This window comes from Aphelocoma coerulescens, chromosome 1, assembly GCF_041296385.1.
Source record: "Aphelocoma coerulescens isolate FSJ_1873_10779 chromosome 1, UR_Acoe_1.0, whole genome shotgun sequence".
NCBI classification, from domain to species: Eukaryota; Metazoa; Chordata; class Aves; order Passeriformes; family Corvidae; genus Aphelocoma; species Aphelocoma coerulescens.
Genome location: NC_091013.1, coordinates 20145035 through 20157821, shown reverse-complemented (window position 1 = coordinate 20157821; position 12787 = coordinate 20145035). Strand labels below are relative to the sequence as shown.

The 12787-nt window shown below is 38.5% G+C and overlaps 1 protein-coding gene across 8 annotated transcripts in view; it reads right to left on the bottom strand.

Moving 5' to 3' along the window:
- Positions 1-415: 415 nt before the first annotated feature.
- The window catches only part of MID1 (midline 1), a 241882-nt gene continuing 229510 nt past the window's right edge, over positions 416-12787 (bottom strand). For 7 of the 8 annotated variants that reach the window (XM_069003727.1, XM_069003711.1, XM_069003694.1 and 4 more), the window contains 3 exons: positions 7476-7637; positions 5245-5452; positions 416-3694 (listed from right to left, as the gene is read on the bottom strand). In XM_069003727.1, coding sequence (XP_068859828.1) covers positions 3346-3694; positions 5245-5452; positions 7476-7637 — 719 coding nt within the window. In that variant the 3' untranslated portion in view covers positions 416-3345. The remainder of the gene's footprint in view (positions 3695-5244; positions 5453-7475; positions 7638-12787) is intronic. The other variant, XM_069003701.1, reaches the window with a different exon arrangement.

Sequence of the window (12787 nt, the reverse complement as noted above, 5' to 3'; positions counted from 1 at the left end):
GGTCCTGGAGAGAAATATTCACCCACTCTTCCATTACCTCAAGCTCAACACTACTCTGAGCTGCTACTATCTTCTAAAGAGATTATGCTATTATTTGTTCTAATTCGGCTGAATCCCAAACTGGGTTTTAAATACACTTTTGAAACAATCATTATACCAACACAGGCTTTATCTACCACATTCACTGCTTGCATCTCAGCAGATTATTCCTCAAAAATCTGCACTTCTTAAACACAGCATTATACAATGCTACCTCATTCCTAGTCACAAAACTTTCAAAAAAAGGGAAAAATCCTCATCTAAGAGTGCATGCTACATTAAAGTACCATGTTTTATTTTTATACAAGGACTACTTGTTTCCCCAGATTTCAATTCATAACTATGGACCATGCAAAATGCCACAGACCACAGAAGCTACATTTTCAAATGGAAGTTTTTATTGATTAATCAGGCATTGAATCAAGTACTGCAAAATAAACAGATTTTGTTTGTTTAAAAATGTCCAGAAGAATACCATTCATAACAAACTTGTTTCCTCGTTGTCATACAGAATACGAAATTGTTCAAGAAATGACCAAAAATGGAACACCTGACTAATTGCTGTCACTTTGTATGTGTATATACATATGTATATACACAAATTACACACTGTATTTGTGCATATGCTGGTGTGGGTATACCCATACATATGTGTACATATATACACAAATATATATGCACAAAGAGTACTGTCTGTGCTAAAAGGACATTGGAGTAATGTGGCTTAGCTCCAAATGAATTATTCTGTGTTAAAATAAAGATGATACAGCAAGCTCTGTAGATAACAGACCATGCTTTTTCCATTGGCCAAAACCACGATCTGTCTTTACACTCATGCTCTATCTTTACAGTGAAAATACGTGAAAACATTTGGGACATCTCCAAATTCATGGCATTAGTTCTATCCAGCTCAATCTCTGCCAACATTGTGTAACCAAACACTGAGCAGTGTTTTCAGTTTATCCACTACTGAAATAATCTTCTAGTTTTAATATTTCTGGCAAAAGAGAAGATACACAGCCTTGCTACATGTACTTCGGAAATTCACTCTCCTTTTAGGCAGAAACTTGGCAATAACCCTAGATTAAAAGTCCTTTCTTCACGCATCCTTTTATCACTGCTTTGCATCAGTCATCTTCTGTCAACTCATTTTCAAAATTTTCATACCATCTCAGCTACCTCCCAAACATTCCAGGTCAGATTATATGGGCATTGTATATCAGATTGTGTCAGTAACATTGTACTCAATTTTAAATTTAATGCTTGGGGACTGATTTACTTTTTCATTTTTGAGGGTATACGTTTCTTGATTATTAAAGACACTATGATAAACACTGAGGTTCACTATATGTACACACTTTGCCTTTTTATGTCTACTTGAGAAAGATCAGTGGCTCCTACCTGTGAATTGTGGGATGTTGCCCAGCTGAAAGCCATGGTATCAGCAATGTACTGCCAGATTTTTCTACATTTAATTCAGCAGTTAGCAGAGCATGTAAAGGGAAATCAAAGAAACATGGAAAGGCATTTATTTTCTATTTAAAAAAAGGAAAAAACCCAGATGGGCATGTACATATTCTCCTCATCTTGTTCATAAATTTCTGATATAATCATAAGGCAAACTGTAGTACAGCTTTGTACCTGGAGAATCAGTATTTAAAAAATCTGAAGCTGAGCTTGGGACCATTTTATTTTGGACCCATTAGTGAACAAAGTGCATTAAGGCATCTTTTTCGAAAGACACCTAAAGCATGGTTATAAATTACTGAGCAAATCTTTAAAGCTGATATTCAATTTATCCTTTCTCTATACAGGCAGATTTTCACCACTTGCATAGTAACAACAAAGCGCTGTAGGAAAACCATTCTTTTAAAGTTGTCATATGCCTCAAGCATCTCCCAAAATGATCATTTATACATAAGCATTGCAATAATTACAAAAAGCTTCTATCTGTAAAGGGAAAGAGAAAAAAATGCACCTGATTCAGCTCTGAGATAAAGTACATACAACCTCTATTGCCTTCACTGAAGCTCTTCTACCAACACCAGAATGAATGTAGGGTCTCCCCATGCAGATTTCTATCGCTGCTGAGAGCTTACTCTTTACTTGGCATTCACAAAGTGAACTGTGCTTTCCCAAACAACCTGGGACAATCATAACCATGAGCAAACTCCAGCTGCAGTGTTTCTCCATACAGCACATGTAAAACAGATTTCCTTGCTTTGTTATAGACACTACACAGTGTATGACAATGAAACATTTGTATTTAATTTAAAACCAATGGTAAAGTGGCGCATGTCTCACTTCCGAGTTGTTGGCTGGGCTTGCTATGTTGAACCTTGTAAAATCAGCAATAAGCATTCACATGTCTACCATCAGAACCGTGACATCTTCTATTACAATCAATCCTCAAATGATGCTTTATCAAATTAGTCTACAGTCAGACCTTGGATTGGCTGCTCTCCTCCAGTGTTGCTGATTCTCAGAGATGGTATCGGTTTTCCACATCCTCAGTGATTCTGTAATGTTTCCCAAAGACGAAAGCGAAGCACTGGTAGATGGGAATATTGCCATCAATAAAATAAATCACCAGATGATTTATCCACTCACATTTCTAGGAGACATTCCACATGTTTTTTATGAACTGAGAGAGCACTGCCCTGTAAACAGAAGTAAATTAAACTTTATTCTTTTGCTGTGTTGGCGAGCTCCACTTCCTCTCTTGCTTATCTTTTTTCTTTTGGTCTGCACACTCCAATGTGCAAAGTAGACATTGGGAGATCTTGCACTCGACAAGGCTGGTAATGAGACCACTAATGTGGGCACAAGTAAAACCTGCGGTATACTGACTTGTCCACTATGCAGTTTTCATCCTTCTGATTTCCTGCTATTATCCACTGTAAAATAGAGTTATGCAAAAGGCTGATGAAACTTTAATTACCAGGACCATCAATGTGCAAAAAAACCCCCCAAAACAACAAGAAGTCATTTCCCAGGTGTCCATACTAGGCTTTCACTTTTTTTTTTTCTATTTTTATAAATAATTTATAAATCTTCCTGTAAGAGATGAAATACAAAACCAACAAAACAAAACCAACTGAAAAAGAAAGTTCTAAGATATTATTAAAGCCACTTCTTGTCCTTCAGTACAAAATACACAGAGAGATTCTCTCCTTGCCAGTTTTGCCCAAATTTGGCAGCATTGTCTGGGATGCCACATGGGTCCACCAGCTCCAGGTAAGCTCCAGCTGGCACCACTGGGCTGCCCTGGGAAGATGTGTCATCCTACCTTTTGGCTTTTAGCAGTCACGCGAGCTGCTCGGAGGAGTCTAGGTGGTCAGGGATAGGCAAGCCAGTTATAATGGTCAAACATTTATTCCACACTGTGAACGTGGGGCACACTGGCTGGCCAAATGTAATGTCAAAAGTGTAAAGGTGTAGGGAGTTCAAAGCATCATAAAAGGCAAGGGAACCGTTGTCGTAGTCCAGCAGAATCCCGACCCGCCGGAGGTGAGGCGCGGGCTCGATGGGGATCTCTTTGCTGTTGTGCCGCACCACCCACGTGTTATTGCAGCGGCAAAGCACCCAGGAGGCAGAATTCTTTCCAATCCACTCATGCTTCGGTGCTGACTTGTAGGAAATACCAATAGCATACCTGCAAAACAAAAGAACACCTCAAGGAAACAAATGCTTCCTGCCATTTTCTCTCAGTGAAGTCACATGTTAGCCCACAGAAGCTGCTGAAGTGCCCCAGCCTCTTACTGCTGTGGGTTAAGCTCTAATTAAATAACGTTTCACCACAACATCTGCACAGGCCTAATTAATGCTTTGCCCTGTCTCTCTTTTGCGTCTGAGAGGTCAGGGAAACTCATTGTATTATTTTTAGTTTGGCAGCTATGGAAATTTTTTTGAGGACTTGCCTCTGGTATTGAAAAGGAAGAATTTTGTGTACTCAGCAACTCAGAGTTTGAATTGCTGGACCTCAAATTTCCATTTCCAACAGACAAATACAGAGAAATTCACTGATTTTAAAATACACTGCTATCTGTCAGCTAATCTGATCTCTCCTTGCTCCTTTAATACATGGCCCAGAAGAAGGAATGCAAGAGTAAACATCAAAGGACACATTAAACCCCTTCCCCCATTTTGCCATTTTCAAATATGTTTTGCCAGATGTTGGTGTGGTTTTCAGATTCAAATGAGTATTTTTGAGAGTGGGTTTCAGGCCAAGTGAAGCAATTTTAGGTAAAGACATTTGCTCTGCAAACCGAAATTTATGGCAAGATGTGCAGGGCAAAAGGACTGCGAAAATGTTCTCATTAATGGACACTGAGGAAAAATATCTGATTTGTCATATATAACAGAAATTTGAAAGTTCCTCGTGTTCTAGACACACTGCAGTATTTGCTGGGCATTCAACCAACAGAAGTTAATGTGCTATAAGGACTTTTTCCCCATTAGCACTGGCACAGACAAACAGCATTTTTCTTCTTTGAGACTGTGGGTAATAACTGAAGACCTTAGTGATTTTTCCACTCCATTAACTTTCATCATGATGTCTTTGAATACGAAAGGATAACATCTCTCCCATTGACTAAAGGACCTCTGAAAGACACCCCTGTATGACACAGAGGATCATTCAGAAGTGGAGGAAAGCAGTCGTCTATTTCCTGCCCCTTGCTTCCTACCCTGGGGCACAGACCTACAGCTCTGCTGCTTCATGTCCCCTCCCCAGAAGCAAATCTGACCTCTGCCCCTGTTAAACTGGATCATCAAGTTGTCCTCAGTTTTATTCATTTTTTCATAGTGAAGGACAGAAAATCTTTCACATTTAGTAGAGAAACGATCCCATTTACAAAGTTATCTATCTGTATAAACAAGGTGAAATTTTTTGATCCCTCCAATTAAAAAAAATCTTAAAACGTACTGTATGTGGGTTCAAAAAAGCAACAAACCCCAGCTGTGGAGTAGAAGTCCTGTGAAGACTGCTAAATATAAAGATGCATAATCTGACAGATTTATTTCCAGGGTCCAAAAGTGCTGGAGATTGGGAAAGTCATCTGACAAAATATTTGAAAATACATGCTTGGCCTGCTCTTGCACTGTTCCTGATGTCTCTGCTACCGGCCTCTATCAGAGGAACTGTACCAGCACCTGTGTGGTGTGAACTAGGGCTTCTTTTCACATATATTTTTATATACATACCACGTACTCCCACTTATAACCACTTCCCAGTAATGCCGCCCGCTGTCGATGAACACGTTGCCAGCTACTCCGTAGCTCCCTTGGCTCGTGAATCTCTCTGGTGTGTGACTCTTTTTGGATGATGTTTCATCCCGTTCCACTGTCAAGTTATCATGAGACACTTTCAATTTTCTATGGGCAGATTTGGGGTCCAGTTTAAATGGCTGACCTAGAGAAGTAGAGACAAAGATGACAGAAGAATGATTTGACTTTGATTTTAAAAAGGAGAGTGGATTAGCAAGCCTCTAAGAAGCCCACAAGATTACATAACCATATTAATTTCCTCCTCTCAAGTGTTCTTGAGATAGACTAACCTATTTTGCTCCCTGCAATAGCTAGTTTGCATTGCATTGTCAGTTTACTGTCAACTTCATTGTGGACTAACTTCCCCGTGTTGATAATCCCTGAAAAGAGCCCTGCATAATCATCATGTCCATTATCTCTGACCTAGAGGTAACCAGAATACTCTAATTCTTGCATGTAATTGAAACCAATATACATGCTAATAAAGGTCTGAGGGTTGCTTTTTTCACAGCATATTAGATTTAGAATAAATTGTGTTCTATTAATTCTCTAGGGATAAAGCTCCATAATAACACCTTCGTCATTCCTACAAAAAGTATGATTTCAAATCCCACAAAATGAGTTTGAAAATAAGAAGCACTAGCCTTGTCTCTTTGTTCACTGACAGCTTTATTTGTAACAAGCACAGTCAACAACTCAGGATTGCTTTGGAAGGATGCCCATGTGGTGCTGGATACTGTGCATTAAAAGGAAGGAAGTGAACTGTAACTTGGCCCAAATAATATGGTGCAATAACATTACTGAGGCTGTTGCTCTTGGCAAGTATCTTCGGCTGTAGCACAAGGTCTGTAGACAATAACAGGAAGCTCTTTGGTAAACCAAACCTTGCAGATATATAAAGCCCACCACAATTCTGACAGGCTTGCTCATTGTGTCAGAAAGCAGAATGATCATTTACCTCCACCAAGAGATAGCTACAAAAGTATGACTCCACAAGTGGTCCAGCAAAGCACTTTTCCCTTCTTACTGTCTTTCATATCAAGGGGAAAAACATGTAATCAGAAGTTTTGATGACATGCACAGAAAATGCAAACTAGATCTCTCATGAACTCTGTGTGAGGCACTGGCACATGTACTTAAAATAAGATGTAGACCGTTCAGGGTTATCTACTTTTGCAATGTGCATTTAGTTATATATTATGACCAAATACAGAATAAACCTGTTTGAAAATATTTGGGGACTATTTCTTACTGCCTGGCAGTGGTAACATAACCTCCTGTCTGCCTCTCTGACTGCTTAGTAGCCTTTGTGTGCTGAAGCAGTATCTCTGTACTCTGTACTCTCTCTGTACTAAATTGTGTCTGGTCCCATCACACAGGTTAATAGCAAATAGGAGGAAATCAGAAGAGTGTACATGCCATTCTCTTCAGACTCCTTTCACCATTCACTATCACTCCCCTTCAAGCACCCTCCCCTACAATAAGCAGGTTTCAGAGAATGCACAAATCCCAGTGTTTCCTTTCCAACCCTCAGAGCTGCCCATGATGAGTACATGGCTGAGGGATTAGCTGGGACAAGAGAAAAAAACAGATGAGAACTAGTCTAAAAATTGCTACTCTACATCTGCTAATAATTTGATGTCAGTAACCATTGCTTTTTTGAAGTGGGATCTCTGACTACTCTATCACCTTTCTGAACTCCATAAAAAAATGAGGGGGTTGAAACTAAGAAGTTTTCCAATGTCCTAAAAGATCATTTTGGAGGATAAAATTAGACTAGCAATTATCTTATGAACACTACACAAAAATAAAATGTTTTACTGCAAACATAAGGAAAATTTTTGCTTTGTAGAGGAAAAAGAATAGAGAGGATATTAAAACAAAACCACAAAAGAGTATTTTCAACCATTTCACATGTGATAGCTTAGTTCCTTTGTGATATTTCCAGTGACCAAACTGCAGATGTATCTCTCAAAAAACCCCAACATATTTTCTGTGCTACTGAAGACTCAGGCAATCTTGAATTATGTTAAATAAGTGGCTTTCATTTTGGAAAGCACTTTAAAAAAGTTAAACATCTCTGTCCTCCTGTATCTTTCAAAGATCAGACCTAAAAAGGAAGGCCAGAAAGGAGAAGACTTTGTGCATTCTGATCTCATGTTACTCACTGTTTGTCTTGAGCTTGCCAGGCTCGCTGCTCCGGCTGCCAGCCTGATTAATGGCCTTAACAATGAAGATGTACTTTGTGCCACTCTGCAGCCCATGCACTGTGTAGTGGTTTTGTTTGATATTAGGAACAATCATCCAGCTGTCGGCTGAGTTGCATAAACCTGCAATTTCAAACAGAGCACATCAGTCATAACACACTAAACACTTTATAACAGAGGGACATTTAGAGCATTCCCAGGCACCTAAGGACCAATATGAACTTTGCTTCTATACCTTTTAAAGTGTTGTTACATTTACTGAGCCACTACTTAAAGCCCCTAATTCATTTTATCAACCTGCAGCCAAGGTACATTTTAAGTTCTTGCTATGTGAAGTGAACCATAAAAAGTGGGCATTCAAGAAATGGCTTGGTGGAGACACTAGCAGTCTGAGATTTTTCATATCCCAACACAAGGCATTCTTTATTGCTTATGAACTGGAGGATTATGGAGATCCCATCAATCTACTGTTTGGATTAATGAACTCAGTTTAAACCTCGAACGTAAGCAGTAAAGCCAGGAGGGCTGGGGAGGCACCTTGGCTGACAGTCCCCAGGTATGCATTCTTCAGAACCTGAAGCAAATCATGGGAGGCCAAACAGGGTAGAGCATGGACTTCAGGGAAACCTTTGGCTCTTTCACTTCAGGCTTTGCCAGAAAGTAATCTAAGCCAGTAAATTTAATGGATGCAACTTTTTGATTTATGTCCACATGCTGAGATGCCAGCTGGAAAATTTTCCATTTATAAAACTTTTTGGTTTATACTTGGTTTACATTTGATGCCTACCACAGAAGTATAATACCCTGGAAATAGGTAAAATAAGAGAGTACCAACATCATAATCAAAACAGGAAAATCCTCTGTTAAAATGAACTTATTACTCTACACAAGTTTTTTCTACTGTGGCATAGCTGCAAAGGCAGTCAATCATACATACAACTCACTGTATATTTGGAACAGCTCCTGGTCTAATGGATTCCCCAGTCTCTTATTGTAGATGTTTACATAAATAAAAAAAATTACATTTATGAAGAGTATATGTATTCACAACCTTTTATATGGCGATACAGCCAGAAATAGGTAGATGCAAATGGAAGTGTATGCATGTGTGTGCATATGTAAGGCTGGAAAACTTAAGAGAGAAATGCTTGACTGGATTAGGAACCTGACAGGCTTCTTGGCCCCTGTCTTTGCTGGGCATATGACACATTATGAAAGCTGCTGTTATTTACAGACAGCTTTCAGATTTTAGCTAGTGTTCTACCAGCAAACCACTCATGAAGAGAATCTTTTAGAACTCAGTAGTAAATTCAGCTCTGCATATCAGAAAATATGAACCTTTATGTAAAACAAAATGTAAAGGCTACTGGTTACAAAACCTGAAAGAAAGGGATCTGTGATACAGGTTTGCAGTCTCACAGATAATTCATGGCCATACTGCAAGATTCCTTCCTAATTTGATATGTGCTTTTCATAACAAAAGGTCATTAGAAACAGAATTTAAATTCCAAATTTCAATCTAAGTATTATGAAGTTCGTGTCTCTTGCATTACGAGGCATTCTTAAGAGGCAGGCAGAACAGAGATTCATCCTGCTGTGCAAATGGGTAACTGTGGCACAGTTTCAGGTTGGATTCATATTATCTTGTTGCCTAATGAAGAGCTACAATGCCTAACCTATTTTTCTGGACTCTGAGGAGAGGCAGAAATCAGTAAGTACTTTCTTTCACTTCTCCAGGTGTGAAAATGACGTGAGATGAGTCCCTCATCTATAGATGATTATATATACATATATGTGTGTGTGTGTGTGTGTATGATTGTATAGAACAATTATCTGCCTGCCTCCTGAAGGGAAAGAACCCCACGTTATACCCCATGGCAACCCCAGCTGGGCCCAGCACTTGTAGTGAACTCCTTAAAGCAACATCAGTCCATTTCTTCTTTCACTGAGCCATACACACCAACTTATTTTTTTAGGCTATGTGTGAATGGGTTTCCTATGAGGAAGAAAGAAAATAAAGGAAGCAGCTTCCTGACATAAAATATTTCACTGACTACTCAGAGGAAATCTCATCTTTCCCCAATTTGCCACAGATATTAAAAGGACACTTCTGTAGCTGAATTACCACAATGATTTTGAATTGAAACCATCCCTTACTGGACTCACAGGCACTATTGCAAAATAAGTATGTTAAAATAAAGCAAAATGAAGCACTGGATTTAAAGCAAGTTCAATATAATCAAGGAATCCTTAACTCAGATGCCTCTGATGAGATACGTAATAACATGTGACAATAAGTGGGATGGATACAGACAGTAGTCCTAGAAGGGTCTTCTCCAACCACAACCACACTTTGAAAGCAAAGTTCTGTGGTGTGTGTAAACCATTTATAAGCTGACCATTACGCAGACACAGAAATGCCCAGAGTTTTGCTAACTCATCTAGAAACTAGTTTTGTATTATTCACTGTAACTCTCTAATGGTCACATTTTTAAGACTTGCATTACACTTTTTACAATTCCGTCCAGAGGCTGATTGCTCCTTAACAAAGTATAAAACTTTGATCCAAATAAGTATATAAAGAACAGTAAAGGTATTGTTGCATTGCTATGAGTCTCCTCTTGAGTTCATCCCTTCCTCCTGGTAACGTGGATTTATACATACCCAATAATCACTAAGGACCTTACCTACCCTAAACTCTCTGCACAGTCAATAGAAAGAGTCAGAAACCCTCTGTTTGACCTGACTCATGTTCTAGAGGAAAGCTCCATCCTCTTTGATGGCAGAATACATCTGATGTTTCTTTGCTTTGTCCTTCCAGTCTTAGGCATCCCAGACTACTGATGCGCAATAAATGTTGGATGTGCAGTGACTGTCTTGGTTACTTTGCTCGCAAACCTTGTTGTCCCAACAAGCTCAGCTTTTGCCTATGCATCAAGGGGCTCAGTGATGTGTTCTGATTTCTGACTGTAAGCTCTTTGATAACAGGCTTTAGATTGTACTTTCATTCAAAAATCCTGGGAATGAAGTATTGATGATTCCAAACTACAAGTCCAAACTCCTTCAAAAGGGAGAATAGTTATTATTGGCAGCCACGTTAAGCTTTTACATATGAAAGAATAATTTGTCACTGCATCAAAGGAATTTGTCTCCAGTTATGCCCTGTCAGGACAGCCTTTCTTCTCTGAATACAAAAGAATATGATTAAGGAAGTTCAGGGAAATGAACAAGCAGCCTGGTCACACTGACGTCTGGGGGTAGTGTTTGCCCCCTCAGTTCCCTGCCTGTGGCAGCAGGTGAAGTGGAAAAGTACACATCTCCTCACTGGTGCAGCAGCAGGAGCCAAGGGTCTCCTATTGTACCCACTCCTAATCCAGGCTACATTCAGGTTTCTTGTTTCAAAAACCCAGGGCTTTTAACAGGGATATGCAGATGGTAAAACAATGTACTTTAAAACTGTAGCCTACAAAAATGTAGAGAATTTAAATTACATCCTGGAATGGTGCTGTGAGCACAGTGATGTCCGTACAGGATGTGTGAGTTTTCAAAACAAGTTTCTCAGAGTCTGGAGGTAATAATTTGTAAAGCTATTTCCCTGGTGTTGGCTGTTGATGCACTTTAAAAAACAGATGGGAAAAATCCCAAGGTGTAAATCCTCCTAAAATTTACACTGGAAGATTTTAATAAAATGTATTTTCTTGAAAACTGGAAAAGGAGCACAAAAGTCATGGGAAGGTTATTTAATCTCTTGAGTATTTTAATTATTGTAAAATGCTTTATTTAAATAAATTATTACCAATTCAAATTGGTAGAGCAAATAAGGTAGGTGAAAGTAACAGATAGCTCTCCACCCCCACTCTTCATTCCCATCTGAAAAAAAAAAAAAAAACATATGCAGGATTTCTGCAAAACACATTGAATTTTTTTTAAAGAAATACACTCTTTTTATAAGTTAAAGAGGCAGAAGTTTTCCTGTTTTTTTCCCAGATTTGCTTTTGTGCCATTAAAAATTCTCACTAAAATCGTCAATAGAAATCTGTAAGGAATCTGCTTTTGGTGAAATAAAACTTAGAGAAAGAGACAAAGGCTAGACTATTAAAAAATGAATTGGTGAATCATAAATTCACTGTTTTTAATGGAAGCTTGGGCTCCTAATTGTCTTAGATCCTTCAAAAAACTTTTATGCTCTCTGTTACAGGAAGAGAGGTCCTGTAACACTGAAAAGGTTCTGACAGTAGTACACTGTATCCTTGACATGGTGATTTTTTAGAAATTAGACTGTATAACTAATTAACCCTGATTTCTTTCACCAGGTAAGAGAGAATGATTTACTGATTTTTACCAAGAAGGAAGAGATGTATTTTTCCTGAAGAATCTTGTCTCAGAGCTAGAGAAAAATTTGAACTGTCCTGAAACACACTGTAACAAATCCGTGGTGTTAAAAAAAGGCGTACTCAATGAATACTTGAAAATCTATTGAAATGGGATAATGAAATTATAATGCATGTTAGTTAGGTAGTGACAAAGTAATTTTAAAAGCTTTTACCATATTCAGATTGCAGGTGATTAGCTGCCTCTCAGAAATGCAAATGTACAAATGGTATAACTCTGAGAACAACTGCTTTAGTAAAAGCCTACTTAATCTAAAGTTCCACATTGCTCTTCTGCACAGAACAGGTCTGCCAAACATTCAATAGCCAAGAAGTTTGGCCACATTTGGAAATAATCTTTCCTGTATGAAATAGGATTCAAATGAAATACTCTATTTGGACCTTGGCCATCAAAAGTTAACTTTCCAATTTTTCAGTTAATAAAAAAGAATATAGTTGATTATGTTGGATAGAAAATATACTAAAAAAACATAGTATTGCTTGTTTTCGTTACTGAATTCTTAGCAATCTCTGGATGATATATGCCTCTGGTGGGGGAAATGTACTGTGAGTGGAAAGTGCAGTCAAGCTGGCTATGTGGTTTAAGAAACAGATTCCAAAATAACAACCTCCATTAGCACGGTAGGTGGGTATGTATGCAAAGTGATTCCTATTGTCTCAGGGGAAAAAGCTTGTTGGTTTAATGCAGTACTTGAGCTACTCCCTGGTGACTAATTCATAGCTACAAAAACCACGGAACTGAAGTCAAGCTATGAGCCTGTTTACATTTTCTGCTACAGGCAACACACAATACCAATGGAAATTTTTGGGATGTGACAGAGAAATAAAAATACAGTTACGTGCAACAGCATGCATATGCCATAAATAGGAAGAAATTTGTGC